This window comes from Chroicocephalus ridibundus, chromosome 2 (assembly GCF_963924245.1).
Source record: "Chroicocephalus ridibundus chromosome 2, bChrRid1.1, whole genome shotgun sequence".
In the NCBI taxonomy this organism is placed as follows: domain Eukaryota; kingdom Metazoa; phylum Chordata; class Aves; order Charadriiformes; family Laridae; genus Chroicocephalus; species Chroicocephalus ridibundus.
The window spans coordinates 159,998,434-160,020,376 of record NC_086285.1 but is presented as its reverse complement, the minus strand read 5'-3'; the positions used below and the strand labels follow the sequence as shown (position 1 = coordinate 160,020,376).

Sequence of the window (21,943 nt, the reverse complement as noted above, 5' to 3'; positions counted from 1 at the left end):
GAGAAAACAAAATTATGCAATAATTAGATCTTTTTGGCAAGTAGTCACATTACATTTCATTGTCACAAAACACATCAAGAAAGCATTCTTAGTAACTGGCACTTAGCAGTATCGCCACTAATCACCGCTTACCTGTTACCTGGGGCACATACGGAACGGACAGTCTTTCCACACTGTATCCACTGCCTCCTAATGATTCGGCAATCTTGTTTGTCAGGAAAAATAAATCTTTTTCATGCTTCTCTAAGGATTTTGGAAGACTGTGAAAATATATATTGGAGTTATTATCTACAAATAGAGATTTGTTCATTAAATAAAATATTTTTTCCAATGTCTGCAAGCAACCAAAAAGGGTCAATGTTAATGATTTGATGGAAATAAAACTTGCTCAGTTTTTTAAGGATGAATATACACCCCAAAATGGGTCCACCAAATGCCTCTGCAATATTTTAAATTACTTTAACACTTCTTCGTTATCTGAAATATCTTCCTCACCTTTTTTGCTACATCTTGAGAGCATATGGTCTCTGTTAAATAGAAAAAACTGCAGAGTAATAGTGTTTGCCATTTGCCAGCAACGTGTCCCTGGGGACAAAAAGGCTAAAGGTATCCCTGGGCTGTGTTGGGAAGGTTGACGGGAGTGATCCTTCCCCTCTACTCAGCGCTGGTAAGGCCACACCTGGAGTACTGTGTCAACTGCTGGGCTCCCCAGGACAGGAGAGACATGGACTTACTGTAGAGAGTCCAACAAAGGACCACTAAGACAGATTAAGGGACTGTGGCATCTCCCCAGTGAAAAAAGTCTGAGAGAGCTGGGACAGTTCAGCATGGAGAAAAGAATGTGGATCTTATCAATGCGTAGAACTACATTAAGGGAGAGAGGGTGGAAAATCAATAGAGCCAGGCTCTTTTCAGTGGTGCCCAGTAACAAGGCCAGAAGCACTGGGCACAAACTGAAAAACAGTTCACCTGTTTGAACATCAGGAAACGTTTCTTTACTGCGAGGGTGACCAAGCGCTGCACAGGTTGCCCAGAGACATTGTCCAAAAGTCCAAAGCCATCTGGATGTGGGCCTGGACAGCCTGCTCTAGGTGACCCAGCTTGATCGGGGAGGTTGGACCAGATGATCTCCAGAGGTGCCTTCCAACCTCACCCATTCTGTGATTCAGTGAAACTGCATTTTGCTGTGTTAGCACTTATAATGAGCAGCAGACTTTGCAGATGTAAGTGCTTCTGACTACAATTAAAAAAAGCCTGAAAACCAGATTTTTTTCACATATGCTTTTACTGCTTGGTTTTCTTCTGCCTATTCTGTACACTCTTAAACCTCCAAATTATTTTTCACACATGAAATGTATTTCAATGATACCCAATTTTTAATAGTAAAATAGGTACTTCACTGTTCATTAATTCACATTCTGTATCTACTCACTTGCATTTGTCTTTGAAAATTGTTTCTGGTAGAAAATAAGATGCTTCCAGACTTCTAGTTTCGATGACCTGAAAAAAACCCAAGACAAACAGTACAAATGGAGTAGCTCCATAGCTATTTTCTCCAATGACTAAATTGCTTAAAGAGGTTCTGCTGTAGCAGATTACCAATCCTTCGCTAACACCTGCCTCAGCACAAATGAGGCCTTTAGAATTTCTTTTAACCAGAGAAAGAGATTGTTGCACTCACGCTTTAGCCTAAAAATCTGTTTCTCATGGTCTTGCGCATGTCAGTACTGTTTTACCAAAACCAGTGAGGCTGTAAAGTCTTATACCAGATGGGGATTTAGCCCATTATATATGGTACCATAAACAAAATGAAAAATGCTATACCTCGAGAGAAGAATATTCTGTGCGTAATTTTAAGACTCAGCAAACAATGCCATCAGAGACCGAAGACAAAGAGCAATGTTGGCAGACACAAATACAGGAGATCAACACCAAAAGTAATTACGTGACAGAAATTATTTACTCATTTTACAGCAGAATGCGTACTGTTCTAAATGACTTAAATTACTTAATTATGTGTTACCTTGCTGACATGCTGACAAAAGGCAGGAACTGCAATCATCTGACTCAGAAAGTTCAGATATGCTGCAACCAGTGCCATGACACCACAACGATTAAACATGGGCAGATTATCCTCATTGATGATGGCAACGTCCTGAAATATATAGGATAGCATTATACTCTCCCAAGTTCTGAATATATGAAAGTCAAAATATTATTACTATTAGCAACACTAGCTGACATACGATGACTATCTGGTAATACACAGCATTTAATACCTCTCATCTTAAAATCCTGGTCTTTCAGGTCACTCCTAAATTAGGTATATATTAATCTGAAGTTAGCTTGAAGGATTCGATGCCTATGAAGAGAAATAAGTCTACCCAACTCAAACTTATGTTTCTCAGAAACAGAGTACAGATTAATGACTGGTAGTCTCTTGTCCCTACCACCTGCTCGTCATAACTTTTTTCTGGAAAATTAGAAACAGTAGTTTAATAATAAAAATAATTCTTGGAAGTCACGGGTACAGTACCATAAAGGGAATTATTTAATGCTTATTAGCTTTTATGTGTTTATTTAGATTGTATTATTTTTGTTCCAATAAAACAGAACAATATTTTGATCAAGTAAGGATTTGGTTCATTGACATATTTTAAAATTAAGGATGCACTCTGCATTTCAGAGGTTTCATAATGCAGACGCACATTGGGGAATGAGGCTAATGACAGAGTGAACTGGGAATACGGAACACAATTTCATCAAATTTCCACTGCACATGCTAGCGCTATTTATTTGAATGCTTAAATTTTGACACAGATAAAGCTACTAAGTTATACGGTTTCATTGAGGAATGTATGCAAGTATGAAATCATGTTTGATCCTGTAAAGGAAACGTTAAGGAATAAAGCCTGTCAACACAGTGAGAGAATTTTACTCTAAGGTAAGATTAAATAGCCTGGTTTGATAAGTATGTCCAACAAATCAATTAACCATAAACTTTCTTCCAAGGTGAGGACAGTCCATATATTTTATACGGAACACTGACACAAGATCACAGGTCATAAGAATATCTCGTTGATCTGCTAACGAATACATCAGCAATTCTACGGAATGTTTCAACAGATTTCCACATCTGCTATATTTCCTGAAGAGAACATGCTGTAGAAGTGTGTAACAAATCTGATTAGTTGAAGCTTCCCTATTAATAAATGTTGTGTATTAAGTGCATTTCTTTAATGGATCGACCAAATTAGGACTGACTGATGCGACTTCCAATTTGAAGATCAATATGCGAAAAACAAATATAAATTGTCAATCAGTGAACCCAACACTGCTTCAGACTCATACCTGCAAAGCAATAGCTAATCGAATGAGGTCAATAACCACCTCTTCATTGGCAAGTTCAATTGTGGTAAGAGCTAGAGATGTAAACAGCAGTTCAAAGTTTTTTTGGACATTGTCTTCTTCTTTACAGCCTAAGTAGATGTGTCTGTACAATTGCTGGCCATGCTATTAAAGACAAAAAAGGGAAAATGAGTATTAAGATCATATAATAACTTAGGCTAGAAAGGATAATTTAAGATTCTGTAGTCCAACTCGCTCCTCTAAGCAGGGCCAACTTTGATGTTAGATGATACATAATTAAAAAAAATAAAAAAGGATAAAATACATGTATACATATACATACACAAACAAGTACAGGATCAATCAAGAAGATTGCTAGTTTACTACCGTAACAGCTGCTTCTTTATAAATACAGAACTCTTCTATTTTATGTAGAAGTGTACAGATAGGGAAGATGATACAGAGAATTGCACACGAATACTGGACTGCGTGTCAGGCACTGGCGTTCATTTCCTACTGAAATATTTTTTAAAAATTGCCCATTTATGAAAAGGAGAAAATAAAATGTAAATCTTGAAACATTCTCAAGAACGTTCAAGTAACTGAGGAGCTCCAAGGCTGATCCTTGTGAAGACATCAAATCTGTTCATTAAGCAAGTCTCCTCGAATAGCAAACGGAGAAGAAATTATTCTGGAGAGTGTTTCAGGAGATGAGTGCGGCTCATCTATCACCGCGCAGAGGAAGGCTCTAGCTCTAGTGAAGAACGGGTTATCTAATGAAAGAGCCTCAACTTCGTAAGTGACTTTTCTTTCCTCCTAACACTGTGCGTAACCAAATCTTTGCAAAGAAACTATTATTTCAATGAAAAACAATGAAAACACAGCAAGGCAGGTTAAGAAGCAGGTTTTGCATGCAATACCAGCCCCGCATTCTTAACCTGTACAGGATACAGGTCTGTATCAGCTGACACAGTTAATTTTCAAGATCTAAGGACCGATGCTTTACCTCTGGAAGTACTAGTTCAGCTTTAGAATCAAGAAACATACATCTGTTTTTCAAGCAGGACATATTCATTTAAGAAGTAATAAAGATGTTTTCAGTCTTTTTATTATCTCTAAAATAAAATATATAATTTTTCAAATATCTGCTTTATTTAGAAAAGAAGGAAACAGAGCTATTAGCAAAGCACACAAGCTACTATAAAATACACACAGTGAATATTAGCTGTTTAAAGACACCGTATATTTGGAAAGTAAAAGTAATGAAATTATTCATCCCACTGATAAAGAATTGCACTTCAATATGAAAATAAATTATTATGTGGATTTTCTTGACACGTACTATCTTTCTAGAAGATTGCCAAATGTAAGAAGTTCAACATTTCCCTTTAAAGAAAGGATAGAAATAAGCCTCCTGGCTTTGCGAAGGTGGACTGAGATGGAAAGAGCTTTGTGCCTGTCTGGTTTAATTCCACCTAATTCTAGGTACAGAAATTCCTAAGTATGACACAGAATGGCCTTAGGATCCCCACCTAACATCAAACAAGTCTAGGTGGTCAATTCAGGTCGTAATGGACTTCTGGAGGTGCTTCACCTCCCTCCTTTGACAATGCAAGGAATCTAGGAAGAGTAGGCTGCTAACACACTTATCTAAAGTAGATGAGAAACATTAGGTTTATGATACGCACCTGAAACACTATGACATGGATAATTATAGAATAACTTCATTCCCCAGGGTTAAAATATTTTTTTTAGAAGATTGTATCATCTTTTCTTGTCCTGATAAGAGTCTCTGTTCCTCTCCTGCCCTCTTTTTCAGATGACAGTGTTAACAATTCAAATATTTAGTTTGACAATTAAAATTTTAATCTAGCAAAAATCAGTAAATACAACTTATTCAAAATGTTTTAAATCCTAGACATTAAATCAATCAATTAAAATTTAATTCAGTTTTTACAAAGATACATTACTAATAATTGCCAATGTTGGAGTATTCTTTCTATTTGCATTATTCCAGTATTAATCAAAACAGGTATAAATATACCACAAGGAATATCAACTGTACCAAGTTAGCAAGAACATTTATCTTGCAATGGTACTTGAAAGCTGCACAACTCTATTTTGCATATGATTATGTATGTAGCATTTTTATCTCTAGACAAGTTAAATTGCGATTCTGCTGATTTTTGTAATTAGAATAATAAATTAAGGCAGCACTCTGATGACACACATTTATTATTTCTCAGCTAATAGGAAACAAAACCAAAACAGTATGGGATAGCTGTGAGAAATTAATATATGTTCTTAGGCAGATAACAGTGATAAACCTTCTAAAGCCTGCTTGAGCTAACTTTGGTAATTTTTATTTTTTTTGTTTACAAACATACCTACACAGATAAACTATAGTCAGGAATGACAAAGCACACTAACAACTATATGCATTTTTTCCCCCATAGAAAATAAGGTGTTTATAGTAAAGAAGTAAGTTTACTCCAAATAGGCATCCTTTAAAAAAATAAAATATCTGGTTTTCTTTAGAATCAAACATACCCAGAAGTCAACTGGCACAATGCCCTATAAAAAGGTGCATTTTTCAGAATCATGGTTTAGATACACACTGTTCTAATTTCATGCACAGAAGGAGTTTCACTGAAGGCATAAATGAAAAGTTTATTCCATGGAACTACCTCTCAAGTGTCTAGAACACCTCAACCTTGAAATCACTAATTTGAAATAAAATCACTCAATAGTGATCTTTGCAACTTGTTGCAAAAACACAGTTGTGGAAAAGTAAAGCAACTGGTTCATTTACTTTATCTTTTTTCTAGCTAGAAAAGTTAACTTTTTCATCTATTACCTTTTTCATGAAGCTCACATCTTGCCTTGAAATTTTGTCTCGTTTTATCTTTAGATCAGAAACATCTGGTATTATTCTACAAAGGAAACAAAAACATTGTTTTAGCAAAAACAAGTTGAAAGGGAAGAGGATGTGAAATACACGAACGATTCAAACAAAACTTGAAGCCATTTCCATTTTAATTATATCTATGTTTAACAATGACATTCACATTTCAGTTGAAGAGGGAAAAAACATAAACAGAATTATGACAACCACATATTTTTTTCTCTACATAAAATACCATATTCTGTCTTCCACAGTTAAACTAGCAGGTATTTGCAATGATCATACAAGGTATCATGCACTGAGGCTCACCTGTAAAACTCTTGCCATCAGTAAAAGACACTGAGCACTGTGCATTTATGAAAACAGTACATTAACATTTCATATTAGGAAAAATGTTCAAAAATCAACAGCACTTCTCATTCAAATATTGAACTAGAATTTAAAGCAGGTGAAAGCAAACAAAAAGAATTACCGTATCCCTCTGAGCTTTGCTCTGTTGTCATGCCGATCAATGAGATTATGCAGGATTTCCAAGACCAGCTGCCTTAGCTCAGAGTCTTCCATGAGTGAAGGAGACAATAACGGGTCCAGAAATGGGGGAGGAAGTGCATTAGTTATCGTTGTCGCTTTGTATCCTGAAGTCACCTGTTCATTGTTGGAAGTAAAATTAATGCGTGTCATTACTGCACTGTAAGAATTACTTGCAGCTGTCCCTCACTTTTCAGTGGGCTCGCTTTGGTATCTGAAAGCTGGATTCAAATGGAAGTATTTTGTTAGTTTTGAAAATTCTTAACCTCACTGAGAATTCCGAAGGATTTTAACACTCATATTCAAATAAACTCCCTCATCACTTTTAAAGTGGTATTTCTCAAGGTCCTTCCTCTACCAACACACCCAAAAGAAAAAAATAAGGGTATCATTTATGATTTTTTTTTTTTTTTTTATCAAAATGGCCCATGAAAAGCTGCAGGGCATGAAACGTAGACAGCAATAATTTAATAGAGATTTTTCCATTTCAGGCTCTGAGCTGCTCATATATGGTACTGAGAGAAATCGGGGCCTATATGTACATCTTCAATGTTTACGGATACTACTTTATTGCAAAAAAGAAAGCAAACAGCAAACATCACTTTCTTAGAAATCTGGTACCACGATGTTGTTTTTTCTTTTTTTTTTTATTTTTTTAAACTAATACTACCACTGACTTGCCTCATTCAATTACTTTTATTTAAACAAGCTCTGTAGGTACATAAGGAAAAGTTAGCTTCTGTCAATTTAAATATTAATCAGCTGAACATTTAAACCAGTCAGAAATATTTAAAATTTACTGTCCCTTAAAATGGAGGGTACCAGAATATTACAATCTCAAAATCAAAACAGGGTTCAGAAACTCACAAGTATGAACTGTTGAGGATGAGGGGAGCAAAATTATCCAGAATTTAACTATAATAAAAGCAGTCATATTTTCATCTAAGACTTTACATAATAATTATATCATCATTATGCACATTCCATACTATTACACCTTTTACACGTGAACCGTGTTGTACTGGTTTTGTCTGGGATCGAGTTAATTTTCTTCATAGTAGCACACATGCTGCTGCATTCTGGATCTGTCACCAGAACAGTGTGGGTAACGCGTGGAGGGTTTAGGTATTGCTGGGCAGCGCTTACACAGCGACAAGGACTATTCTGTTTCTCACACTGCCCTGACAGCAAGGGGGTGGTCAAGAAGCTGGGAGGGGACAGAGCAGGGACAGCTGACCCCAAGTGACCAAAGGCATATTCCATAACATGTGATGTTACGCTCAACAATAAGACTGGTGGGGGGGAAGTTTGCCAGGGCTGCCATCGCTCAGGGACCAGCTGGGTGGGAAGTCATTGGGATCTGTGTTTTTCTTTTTTGGTTTATTGGTGTTTATTCATTGTGGGTTGGTTTGTTTTTTTTTTTTTTTTTTAATTATTTGTTTTTCTTGGTTTTGTTCTCTTTCCTTTTTTTACTTACTAAACTGTCTTCATCTCAACCCACTTTTCTCACTTGTACCCTTCCAATTCTTTCCCCGATCCCACCGGGGAAGAGCGAGTACGTGGCTGGGTGATGCTTTGCTGCCTGCCGGGGTTAAAACACACCATGTGAGCCAGCACTATTCCTGCAGCACAACTGGTTGAAAGGAAATTGTTTGGCAGAGGAGCAGAAGGGCATGTGAAGGTATCTAATCAGTCATTTTGAAAATAGAAAATTACTAATGTTACAAAATGCAAGGCTGCAAATTAATGAAGTGACAGATTTTAATTGCCTATACAGTATTAAGTTCTCTGCCTGTGTACGCATGACAACAGACTAATTAATGTCATGAAGTATTATTCTTTTGTAAAGAACACATGATGTAGAATGCTCGGTTCAGCACACAGAGCAGGCAAGGTTCACCAGTTTCTAGTTCTTTACTATGTGTGCAGATTACATCTGATATACCCCAATAAAAGCTTTGCTCTGAACGCAAATTCCTTCTCACAGTTTTTCCACAATATTCATCAATGTCTGAGTAACTTATTAAACACCAAAACACTCATTTTCACATCTTTGTGCCATGATAGGATTTTACTTCCATATTCTAAAAGAGGATCCACAACAAAATTCAGTGTCAAAAATGTTAAATTCCTTCCACATGCACAACTGGAATCCCGTAAAGCATACTTATAGGCTATGCAGCACCCCAAATAATTAGAACAATTCTCCCTGACTTCAATGGAAATTTTTAAAACTGGTGAGATGAATATTGTCAAGAATATTCAAGTTCCGATCAAGACACGAACTGACCAGACTTGACAAGAACTGTCAAGTTCCGATCAAATATGAGAAAAAACTTCTTTACGGTGAGGGTGACAGAGCACTGGAACAGGCTGCCCAGGGAGGTTGTGGAGTCCCCTTCTCTGGAGACTTTCAAGACCCAGCTGGATGCAGTCCTGAGGGATGTGCTCTAGGTAATCCTGCTTTAGCAGGGGAGTTGGACTAGATGATCTCTAGAGGTCCCTTCCAACTCTGAAAAATTCCGTGATTCCGTGAAGAAGAGTTTAGGCATAGCTGAGTTTATCTTTAATGAAGACAATGTGAAAAAATGACCCTCTGCAGTCCTTTCTAACATGTTTTCTATCCTTAAATTGCGACTGTGAATGCCCAGCTTTTCCGCAAGCCAGAATCTAGGATTTCATATTCTTACACGCACAGAACGGTTCAACTGATTTGCCTAACCCCCCACACAAATTTCTTGTCAAAGCAGGGACAGAAACTCATTTGCCAGGACAGCAACCTACCGCTTTAGTCATGATATCATTCTTTACGCTATTTCCCCTATTTCAGTCACTAAACAGTTTTCAGCTTCTGCAACAGGATGGGCCAGGATTCTACAGGCAAGAGCCCCCTTTACTACCCGCTTCTGATTCTTACCATCAGGAGGTATTTCCAGAAAAAACTCTTTAAAGTTGAAAAACGTATTTGTGATTAAACAGTTAATTACAAATTATACCTTACAAGAAACTTGGGAAATACTAGGAAGGAAAGAATAACGGTGCTTGAGGCTTTAAAGGCTTGGAGATAGGCATTCATTCCTACAGTTTTAAAAATATGTAAAAATTACAGCTTTTCTGGTGTCAGAGACAAAAGTGATTTCACTTTCATGTTGTTAGCACTGCTGGCAGAACTAGTCAACTTAACCTATTCTATGATATTCTTTTGGATCTGCAGATCCAATTATAAGTGATATTCACTAAAATGCTTGCTCTAAGAGATGGAGGAATATTTCTTGTAATGTAACTTGGGAAAATGCTGTCACAGGTTTACCCAGTAGAACTACAGGTCTATGTGATATGAAATTATGTTTCATTTCATATTACAGAGTTGTAATACTGTACGTATATGTATAAACATATACATAAAGTGAAACGCTGTGTGCTTACAACATAACATACTGAACACAGAAGGCTTACCATAAGTAATGATCTCAATAACATGATTTGAATTCTCCTAGTTCCCAAGTCTCTAAAATCAGAAAAAAAGCTGAGAATTAGTTTCTTTGCATACCTTCAAAATATTATTCTACTTCAGACACCATTCTAACAACTGTGGGTTTGACAAATGAATACAGCAGTCTGGGAAGGGATGCTAGATGACCACAAATAAGGGGCAAATGTTTGCAAATGAGATGCAATAAGTAATTGTTTTTGAAAGGGATATTTATAGGAAGGCTTAAAAAGTGAAGAACATCAGTTGAAAAAAACAGTAAATGGCACATGTGAAGCAGATCTAAATCTTCATGTTTCATTCAGAAATCTCTTTGTAGCTGAAACGTTCAACCGCTACAAGCTTGACAATTTTCACAAGCATCAGCGCTCAGAAGTTCTTCTGGCTTAAAAAGTAATTGAGTCTTTTAAGAAACCAGGACACTTCTTGTTTCAGTCAGACCCCAAAACTTCAAGACTGGAAAAAAGTTATCTGCCAGAACAACTGAAAGAACCCTCCGTTTCCAGATCACAGGAATGTACACGGAACACCACTTAACCTGCTGTTCATCTGTTCTCATCTTCCATCTGCTGCTACTAGAAGAAGTTAAATAACTATTGGTATATAGTCACATACGCACTGTTCTTGCAAGACCTTGGAAGATAAAAGTGCACTTGGAATAAATTGCTCCATTCAAACAGACTCTTTCAAGAAAGTAAAAAACGTACAAACCCTTTTGCTCACCAAATAGCGTAAGGAGAGAGCAAGTCTCTTCACAAAAGCTGGCCCCTACATAACAGTGAAAAATTCCACCTTCGTGGGCTCTAATCCCGGCTAGATCCAGTTAGCAGCAGCATTCAAATGTCTTGTGTAGCAGACGCCAAATTTTCAGGTAAGTGTTGCAAGACTGTACCAGCAGTCAGAAAGCCAAATGACGTATGCACATCATACTAACAAACTACTCAGTCCCATGTTTACAGAGAATCCCATAAAGGAAAACTGTATAGCTAAAAAACAAACAAACAAACAAAAAAATCCCCACACTAACTGGTAATCCAAGTTCAGAATTCTAAATGGATCTGTATTTCAAATACCTTCTTAATGAGCAGTAACTGCTTGGCAGACAGATTTCTATCTCCCATGGAATAGTCCTGGGACTATTGTGCCTGGACACAATACTATATCAAAAAGCCACCAAGAAGCCAGGAGAATGACAATGACTTCCTACTTAAGCTTGCAGGTGATCAGACATATGTGGTACGAAGTATCCACGCATACAAAGAAAAATAGCTGCAGCCTTTTCAGTGACTTTCCCCAGACTGAGGAAAAGCAGGCTTTAAACATAATTATTCATGTTACAGTTAAAAATATTACTTCAATGTATGGCGGCTTTTTAATTATGAGTTTATTACAGGAGTCTGCACACCTACAGCTTTTTCCAATTTCTAAATAAACAGGGAAAATCTAAACCAAAATTAATTCACTGGAATTTCTGCAGTTTATTTCTTAATCGGAAGGCAGCTTGTACAGAATGAACAAAAAACAAAAACCATTTGTAAATCATGCAGCCATTTGAAAAAATATAGTCATAGTTCAATTTCCTTCATTCACAAAACACACATATAAGAAGTCACAGAATTTGCCACGATTAAGTAAATAATTTCAGAAACATCTGTACAGATATGGAGAGAAGAAATGTTTTAGTGAAAAAAAGAGCTGCATTCCAATGAGGTATTTTCTATCCATAATGTGTTTGGAGATTGATTTCATACCACTGACACTGTGCTTGTCTTTATTCTGTATAGCATTTAATATAGCCCCTCATGAGCAAGAACCTGCATTTCATTTTTCTTAATTTCCTTCACTTTTTAAGTGAAGGAATTTTTTAGTTTTTAATTTGAAATTAGAGAACGTAGGATATACAAACCCAAGGTGACTGGTATCCAGTGATTGTGAAGTCATGCCCAAAACGGGTACTTTTCCCATAATGAACATCATGATCTCTGATCTTTGGTAATCTGGGAGATTGCTTCCAAAAAATCCTTAAAAAAAGAAAAGGGGAAAGAAATCACAGAATGGAAGAGATACAGGGCCATTCTCTTTGTAAGAAAAGCCTTATAAATACAAGGAATACATTTACACGGTCAGAATAGCCGGAGAATAAAACTCTGATTTGTTTTAGGGCATAATATTTAAATGTTCCTTTCTGCTGAATGGCTTTACAGAGTCTTTTCATGACAGTCACTTTCTTCTTTGAATCCTTAAACTTTCTAATTTAGCTAGACAAGTCGATAATACATTATGTGAGCAATTGGCTGACAGGTCAGGCTCAAAGAGTTATAGTAAATGGGGTTACATCAGGCTGGCGGCCAGTCACCAGTGGGGTTCCCCAGGGCTCAATTTTAGGGCCAGTGCTCTTTCATGTTTTTATAAATGATCCGAGTGCAGGAATTGAACGTACATTAAGTAAATTTGATGATGATACAAAATTAGTAGGAGCTATGGACTCCCTTGAGGGTAGAGAGGCCTTAAAGAGAGATCTGGATAGACTAGAGAGCTGGGCAATCACCAACCGTATGAAATTTAACAAGAACAAGTGCCGGATTCTGCACCTGGGTTGGGGTAGTCCTCAGTTATCCATACAAATTGGGGGATGAGAGGCTGGAGAGCAGCCCTGCGGAAAGAGATCTGGGGGTCTGGGTTGACGGCAAGTTGAATATGAGTCAACAGTGTGCCCTGGCAGCCAAAAGGGCCAACTGTGTCCTGGGAGGCATCAAGCACAGCACAGCTAGATTGTCCCACTCTGCACTGCACTGCTGTGGCCCCACCTCACGTACGGTGTGCAGTTTTGGGCGCCTCAATATAAGGACATCAAACTATTGGAGTGGGTCCAGAGGAAGGTGACCAAGATGGTGAAAGGCCTGGAGGGCAAGACTTACAAGGAGCAGCTGAGGTCATTTGGCTTGTTCAGCTTGGAGAAGAGAAGGCTGAGGCGTGACCTCATGGCAGCCTACACCTTCCTCAAGGCGGGCTGCAGAGGAGGAGGTGCTGATCTCCTCTCTCTGGTGACCAGCGATAGGACAGGAGCAAATGGAATGAAGCTGCCTCAGGGCAAGTTCAGACTGGACAAAAGGAAAAGCTTCTTTACTGAGAGGGTGGTCGGTCAGTGGAACAGGCTCCCCATGGAAGTGGTCACAGCACCAAGCCTGACAGAGTTCAAGGAGTGTCTAGACAACGCTCTTAGTTGTATGGTTTATTTTTAGGTAGTCCTGCAGGGAGCTGGACTTGATCATCTTTATGGGCCCCTTCCAACTTGAGATAGTCTGTTCTGTTGCTGTGCAATAGCGTAAATGTAACTTTGCTAGAAAGAAGCTTTACTTTAAAGGGTTGTGTTGTAGGAGTTTTGGGGGAGCTTTTTTTAACATTTTATTTCTCACCATTACAGTAAAAATCCAAGTTAATCTACTACGTATTTGCTACTGCTCCAGAAAGCTTCAAGGCATAAGCAAAAGTACAGGTTAGTGAATATTTAACTTACATTCCCCTTTGTTCTTTAAGTAAAGGAACACACCTGATAAACGCACTGCAATATATAACATCACTACCATAAAGAGAAAATCTGAAAAAAAATGATTGAATGAAATAATTTACAGAAATCGTTGCTCTCGTTTTCATTATTGTGCTTAAAAGTACTTCAGTTAAGTCGTGGTAGCACAACTGGCCATTAGGTGTCATCGTTGACACTACGTTTAACATTGTTTTCTACAAATTTTCAAGTAGTACCTACTAAAATATATTACGGTGTATGATTGCTTGCAATATGACTTTCATGAAAGGATTAATATTTGTTCTGTACCAGGGGTACAGAATAATGTCTATATTTGAAGGGCCAGATAATAATATAACCAACAAATTTATTGTCCACCAGCATTTTTAATTTTCATTGAGATTCCTGGCTGTCTTCTCAGTTAACAATTAAAAGAAAGGTCTTTCAGAAATCAAATAACGTAAAGTGAGACTGAGATTTAGAAGGAAGTACAATCAAAGCTACCACACCTGCCACTTTCCCTTTTTGAGTTCAGCTGTTTTAACACCATCCCGTTGAGGAAGGGGAAGAAGGGGAGCAAATTTAAGTGAGCCTATGCTACAGTTGTTACTCACCAATTGTTTGAATAATCGCATTCTGGACAATCCTCTCATCACTCTCCTTGGAGCTTGTGCTGAAAGTGGCACTTCCTGCTGAACTGCGCCTGTCACCCAGCTCAAAGTCAACACTGATGCGCAAGTGCTTCAACAAGGTATTAAAAACCTCCAGAACTGTTGGGCCTGGAAACAACACGCAACAATGATTGCAGCCGTCAAGGGAAAGACGCTTTAAGAAAATGAAAACTAACCTTTTCAACCCCTTCCCAAAAGAAATCAGATTAAGCTGAAACAAGTGAAATTCACTATTTGAGGGATATGGCCTAGGGATAAACTTTTGAAGTGTGCCTACACCTTGATATTTTAGAAATTATTGTGCTATCAGGAAATGTAATCAGGCATGTATGTGTGATCCATTACTATCAAGTTGTACTGGGTCTGGCTGGGATGGAGTTAACTTTCTTCCTCGCCTCTCGGCTGCCGCTGTGCTCTGGATTTGTGACTAAAATAGCGTTGACAACGCACCAGTGTTTCAGCTGCTGCTGAACAGTGCCAGCAAGTGTCAAGGCTTTTTCTTTTTCCCACTCTGTCCCTACAGAGAGCAGTAGGCTGGGGGTGTGCAAGAAGCTGGGAGGAGACACAGACTGGGCCAGCGGACCCAGACTGACCAAAGGGCTATTCCATACCATATAGTGTCATGCTCAGCAATAAAAGCTCAAGGAAAGGAGAAGGAAGGGGGGGATGTTTGTATGGCATTTGTCTTCCCAAGGAACTGTTATGCATGCTGAGGCCCTGCTGTCCAAGAAGCAGTTAAACATCTGGCTGTCAATGGGAAGTAGTGAATAAATTCCTTTGCTTTCCTGGTGCACCAGCTTTTGCTTCACCCATTAAATTATCTTTATCTTGATCCATGAGACTTCTCACCTTCTCTCTACCTTCTCCCTGTCCTGTGGGAAAGGGGACTGTGCAAACGGCTGTTGACCGGAGTCAACCCAGCATGCAAGTTTTACATAGAAAATATGAGTGGTTGCTGAAATTAAGCCTAAACAATGGGTTAAAGTGCAGGTACTTGCACCTTAATTTCAGTTATTTCAAAACCTGCTACTAAAATCCAGTTCTATATATTGGATCAAATAATGAGCTCTTTTCATAATATGGTAAAAGACTTCACAAGACTGTGAATGCAAGTAGATTTCATATAAAGAGAAAAGACAGGTTCAGAGTCAAGCTAATGAAGCAAAGCAGTAATGTTTCAGCAGGAGACCAAAGAAAAACAACAGCAGAGCACATGTGTGTACACATCCTCGTAACTACTCTTATTTCAAGGAACTATGCTACCTTAAATGACATAATTCACCTTATTTCAGCTGCTTCACAGTTACTAAGGTAAAATTTCTCAAAGATCATTCTACTCTTGACTCCTATATTACCACTCATCTCACAGCAGCTGTATCACAAAGCGACAGTGCTTGTGACATTTTGTAGTCACACACATTTCTCTCAGACTTTGTGAATTTTTATTTTCACGAGGCTGTAAAAATACATCTACTCAGCTTTTCAATGCAAAGGAATATAAAACAGTCAAACGACCAAGTAAGTACGTTTCAGTAGTTGTAAACCAAGTAAAATTTCAAGCATTTTATCAGCACAAATGAGAAAAAAAATTAATAAGTACAAAACATTCTCAAAATGTATGCTTTCATTCAGTCTGAAAATAAAGTGAAAATGAGCACCACTCTTCAAATCTACCTTTGACCTGACGCCCTTAATTTAAGAGGGCTTACCTATCGATCCTTTAGCTGCTATTGCAACTGCTTCCAAAAGAACCTGAATAATGCCAGCACGAACTCGTGGCGAGTCCCTTTTGCGAACATCAAGGTGTCCAAGAATTTCTTGTATTACATGATGGGAATATTGTGCCTATTAAAACACAAACAAGCAGAAAGAAAAGCTTCATCTGTGACTTTAAATAAGAATAAACTCATAAACCTTTCAGCTGTAGTTCCTATTAGCTGTTATAGCTAATATAGGTGTTCCTAATTATAGCTGTTCCTATTCTGCAACATAAACTCATAGATTTATCTAAATTTCAATCAATTCATGATTAAATATGGATTTTTAAAAATTTTTAAAAAATTTTTAAGTAAGTTTTTTTTAAAACTACCATGAAAGATGAAGCCACACAGGTACATCCAGCCCGGTACTTAAAAGCTTACAGTATTAAAATATCTAGGAACATCTACAAGAACAGAAGCAGCATGAAGTGGTACCTCATTCCGCTAACTGCCGTTCAAAGACTTCAGCTGGTCTTACAAAAAAAGGGCTATTGATACAAATGCTGAGAAAACTCAGCTTGCTTCCACAAACCAGGAATTTGATGACTTTATCTTTTGGGTGTCTGTGCTTGACTCAATCCAAGAACCAGACTTTGATCATGTTTACAACAGACACTAGCGGTTGCCCATAGTAAAAAATCAATCAGCACAACACAGTTCCATGTGAAGTTCGTTTGTTGGGTTGTAAAGGCAGTACAGCTGTACTGGCATGGAGACATGACCAGCTTAAGAGTGATTTATTTATCAAGCACAATGTCAGATGAGCACGGCTATCCTGCTCCTTGTTCCGAAGCTTGCTGAAGGACCTCCGCACTACATTCCTTTGAGAATTCTGGAATGTATTTTTCTCTTCTATAAGCGTGCATTAATTGAAAGTAAATCAGATGATAACCTCTGATCACAAACCACAGCTAGGTTACTATTTGAAAAGTTTAAAGAATAAGGCTAAGGAGTTATGGAAAGTGACCTGGATTCTTTGACTTCACCTACTGCCTATCATCCTCATGGGTGAAGTGAGCATTTAACCCTGTCTCATGTGCTTGAAACATGTATCTAAGGAAAACAAACCCTGGAGAAAATCCTACCTGTATAGAATACATTATGATTTTGAAGCAGGAAACAGCAAATTCATTGGGATCCCATAGTCTATGATGGTCTAAATGCCTGTAACCAAAAATTAAGGGATTTGAAATAATGACATTCCACAGATATAATAAATGGCACCTTACAGTTTTCTCAAAATTCACCTCAAAGGGATTATTTCCTTACATAAATCTTCTAAACAATGATTTATTACCTAGATCAGAAAAACACAACTTCCGAAAAGCATTAATTTTCAAGGTTTAGGATGTGATCACAAAATATTTGTCTGTAACAGAAATTCCCAGTTTTCCAGATTCAGGATTTTAAGGAATCTAGTCATACCAAAGATATACACTTAAGAATATACTGTTTCTGTACAAAGTGCATGCATAAAATGGCTGTGACATTATTTACATGAAAGAGACACACTGAAGGGGATGGTTATAATACCTTGACAGACTTTTACTCTAAATATGCAGAATTTGGTTTGAATCAGGAGCTACAGAACAATTAAGGCTGAACGTTACATACAGAATAGAGGCTCTAAGAACTATTTTCATTTTCACAGTGGTTTCGTGACTAACATATACGGAAAACAAAAAAGAGCTACTCTTTGTGTATCTACTCCTTTATCACTCTGAAGCATTTCAACACTTTCTCCAAGAAACAACAAAACAGAATCAGAACAATAAATGTGTCGGTTTCTCTTTAAATGGTACAGGAACCACCAATGAAAAACTTTGTGAGAGTTTCAAGCAAAGACAAGAAATTCTGCTTAAGCACCATGCTGAAAACTACGAATAGAGCACACATCAAATTTTCCAAAAAGGAAATCTGAGTACTTGGAAAAGCATGACAAAAAATAAATGTATTATTACTTCTAGGAGATTGAAAAAGTAATTTTGGATACCTTTTAATCAGTATGATTTAGGTTAACAAAGAGAAAAACAAAAACAAACCCACCAACAAGCAACAAAAGCAAACCAACCCAAACCAATGAAATACTTTCTTACAGAAACTGAATTTAGCTAGTGTGTCTAAATAGGTGTCTCGGCTACAGAATCACTACTGATCTGTCCTTTCCCAAATAATGTAGTAAAGACAAAAAGATGTTCCAAATAACAAATTTGAAAGCATACAGATGAAAGAAGTCAGTACTCTGAGCAGAGAAGGACTGACTGAATGCCTTAACTCGCTTTGCCTAAAATCTCCAGGTCTCAATTAACTCACCGGCCAGCTGCTACCAGCCTAGTGACCCAGCTGAGAACACAGGTCTCCTTCAAGGTTGATTAGAACAGCTGCCATAAAACTGCCCTCTCCTGTGCCCTGAATTATCCTGCGGTCCATTGCAGAGCTAAGAAAACGTACTGCCATTTTGACACATTCCATACCTTTAATAGAAACCCCTAGAGATTTTTCAGGAATTTTAAAGGTGTAAGTTTGTCTGCCAAGATAACAGCACATTTGCATTACTAAATATTAAAACTGGACTACCTGTTGGGGACAGCTGCTTTTCTTGTGCACATTCCACAGGTATATTTAATCCTGCCTTGAGGTAGAAAGACAAACAAAATTGCCTCTTTAAATCCTTCAAGGCTTAGCAGCTCATAATGTATTTATTCGTGTTTTCTTTCTCCCTAATATCATTCCAGAACAGTCCATCATTTCTTGTACATGACAGCTTATTTTAGCTAACCTATTTTCTTTTCTCACCAAATACAAAATCATACTCTCCGCTATCTTCTCCTGATTGGAACTGATCCTTCAGTCTTTCAGGGCAGCATGTGTTCTCTGTCACCTTTGACATTTCCTCTTTATCTGCCCCAAAGATCCATTCAGGCAGATTATGGTCAACTACATCTCATATCAAGTTTATTTTTTAAAAACCTTTCCTCTCAAAACATGACATACGGTTTTCTTTTTCCAAAAAGGCAAAATATTAGCTGCTTCAGGTAGCTGAACTGATGGGAAGAGAGCAGGGGGAAGATGACAGCTGAGGTTAATGTTTTGTGTAATAGCTCAATGAGCAGCTTACTTCATATACCGGAATTTTCCTCCTAAGAAAAAGAGTAGTAGATTACTGTAGGTGATATATTTTACTTCTCATAATGCAGGCAGTGTATTCAACGTAGTTTTGTTTTTGTAAAAGATGGTAAATGGTATTTTCAGCATGGTGCATTTAGTTTACTTAAAATCAAGTCACATCTTGCCTGTGTTTTTCCAATTACATTTCTTTTAATAAAGAATACGTAAGTAAGATTGCGAAACATATTATCGCTGGATTTACAAATGCCAAACTCTGCCTTCCATTAAGACCTGCTTCATATACGTAGCAAGTGTGCAAAACTAGGTTTCTCAAATGAAATGGAACAGCAGAACCAATGGTGCAAATTGCTACTTTATGGAGCAAGAGTCACTAACAGTCCCCGAATTCTCACATTGCCACACATGCAAGCAACCCTTACAGTACTAAATGATACATCGATACTGATGATTAGAAAGCAGAACTGAGGCACGTATGGGAATATATAAAATAATCTTCTCATGCATCGCGTTCGCTGAAAGAATATTAAACACCAGCCTTTTCATATTCAGAACCCTTGCACAGATTACGTGACAACTCACAAGAATGGAAATAGTGAGACAAATAGGGTGTAACTTGTTAGACTTGGGAAGTTGTTTATATTCACTAGATTTATGTATCCCTCTGGATCTGCCTAATCTATTCAACATTGCAAATTCATGCTAAGTAAGTCTAAATAGCTTGTGACTTGACACCAAATACAGATTTTTTTCGTATCATATTAACATAAAATTTTTGACTGTCATTAAGCAGGTTGCCAGACTGATCTGCCAGATTTCATTAAAAATGAGAATTTGAGAGTTTCTAGCTACTACATGTAGAGACACTTATAACCATGGAGATTTTCTGCCAAAGGCAAGGAGAATTAAGGTCAATCCAAACCTATACCAGGAGACTGAGCAGATTTCAGCTATCTTCATTATATTAAAATCCTTCGATCCTTGAAATGTACTCAGCCTCACGATGCAAGACGCACTCTTCCCTCAGTTTTGCAAGGAAGTGATGCGTGCTGACTGATATTCCCATGCCACAGGAAGCAAGCCTTCAAGTGGGGAACTGGACCTGCATCTTCAGTGTTAGTACTGTAATAAATGGCCTTATCTTTATTTCCAGAGCTTTCTTAAAAGCTGTGAATTTGTTTAAAATTGTTAGGAAAAACTGTTTTCTAATCAACTATACATAAACTAAGTCAGGTTTTTGAATCAGATAAAGTGCAACGGACTCACTATCTCAAACTTTCTACCAGTTCTGCTCATTCACAAAGTGAATTAGATTAGACAGAGCACTCACTTTTTGTTTAGGAAAAGTAGCTTGGAAATTGCATTTTCTGCATCTCTTGTTCTTCAAAACTACTAAACCTTTACAACAGTTATTTATGGAAAGATATATTTATTTGGCAATTCTTCCTCAAAATGGAACACAAAAATGGTGACCACAAAACCTCTCTATTCAGAAGAGACAATACATACTGAGTAACTGGTCATTATCTGCTGATTTCAGTGCACACACACAGTATGCGGCATGTAAAGGTGCACAAAGACTCAAAAAGTTCCTTAGAATCATATTGAATAAGAAAAGAAATTAAGCTGGAAATAATAGCTTGAATACATAAAGCTTTGGATCTGCCACAGGAAATGCAGGTACGACACCACCTCAAATCCCAAACCAGGTACTAACTTTATTCTAGGAAATCAGCAATTATTTGTGGGAAAATTCCCTGATCCTGAAATGATTCAAAAGACTGAAGTAACTCCACATGCTGATAAAATTTTGAGATAAGACCCTAAAAAGGAACTTAAAAGTGGTATGAAAGCAGATGCAATATAGTTCCAAATAATCCACCCAGACTGCTTAGTACCCAAATGCTCACTCTAGTGGCAGGTATTTTGGAGGACTGCAAATTTAAAATGTAGGAAGGATGAATTTTTTTTAATAAAACATTCAAGTTTGCAATAGTTAAATCAGACTGCTATGATAGGTGCACATGGAAAGTAACAGATAAATAATAGCACAGTTCCTTGCATTTAATTCTTTGGGGTGAAACACAAAGGGCTACAAAAGTTTTCTGGCCCTCAATACCTGCCCTATCTTCTTTTTGCATTTCTGTTCTTACTTAACAGTAGCAACTTAAAAATGGCTTTCAGTACCTTGAAGTCTTTGAAAGCATGAATGGAATTTTTAGTCTTTGTGGGAAGAACTAGGCCACCTAAGAGAAGATGTTCCCGTAACGGGTGGGTATCTTGAAAATCTACAACAAGAAGCAGCATCTTCCTCATCACCAGGAAAACCCATGGTTTGAAATTAGTATCACTGAGTTTAGGGCTTCCTGCAAAGATTTGTCCTGAGACCATGCCTATTTGTAGACACTAGAAGAGGTGAAAGAAGCAGATTTAAGTTATCTCAACGCTTGTAGCTTCTTTCACGTCATATTTTGTAGCGAAGCAACTGAGGCAATGCAGAGAACTGAAAAACGCTGGACTTGATAGTTAATACATCAACTGTAATTTGTACTGTGTGCACTTGTGCATAACCTGCATACTGTGTGCACA

The 21,943-nt window shown here is 37.6% G+C and overlaps 1 protein-coding gene across 6 annotated transcripts in view; it reads right to left on the bottom strand.

The window, feature by feature from the left end:
- The window catches only part of EFR3A (EFR3 homolog A), an 84,381-nt gene that overhangs the window by 15,624 nt on the left and 46,814 nt on the right, over window positions 1–21,943 (bottom strand). For all 6 annotated transcript variants that reach the window (XM_063327549.1, XM_063327548.1, XM_063327550.1 and 3 more), the window contains 11 exons: window positions 17,314–17,392; window positions 16,178–16,313; window positions 14,412–14,576; window positions 12,178–12,292; window positions 10,238–10,289; window positions 6,726–6,898; window positions 6,206–6,281; window positions 3,352–3,513; window positions 2,024–2,155; window positions 1,433–1,500; window positions 133–260 (listed from right to left, as the gene is read on the bottom strand). In XM_063327549.1, coding sequence (XP_063183619.1) covers window positions 133–260; window positions 1,433–1,500; window positions 2,024–2,155; window positions 3,352–3,513; window positions 6,206–6,281; window positions 6,726–6,898; window positions 10,238–10,289; window positions 12,178–12,292; window positions 14,412–14,576; window positions 16,178–16,313; window positions 17,314–17,392 — 1,286 coding nt within the window. The remainder of the gene's footprint in view (window positions 1–132; window positions 261–1,432; window positions 1,501–2,023; window positions 2,156–3,351; window positions 3,514–6,205; window positions 6,282–6,725; window positions 6,899–10,237; window positions 10,290–12,177; window positions 12,293–14,411; window positions 14,577–16,177; window positions 16,314–17,313; window positions 17,393–21,943) is intronic.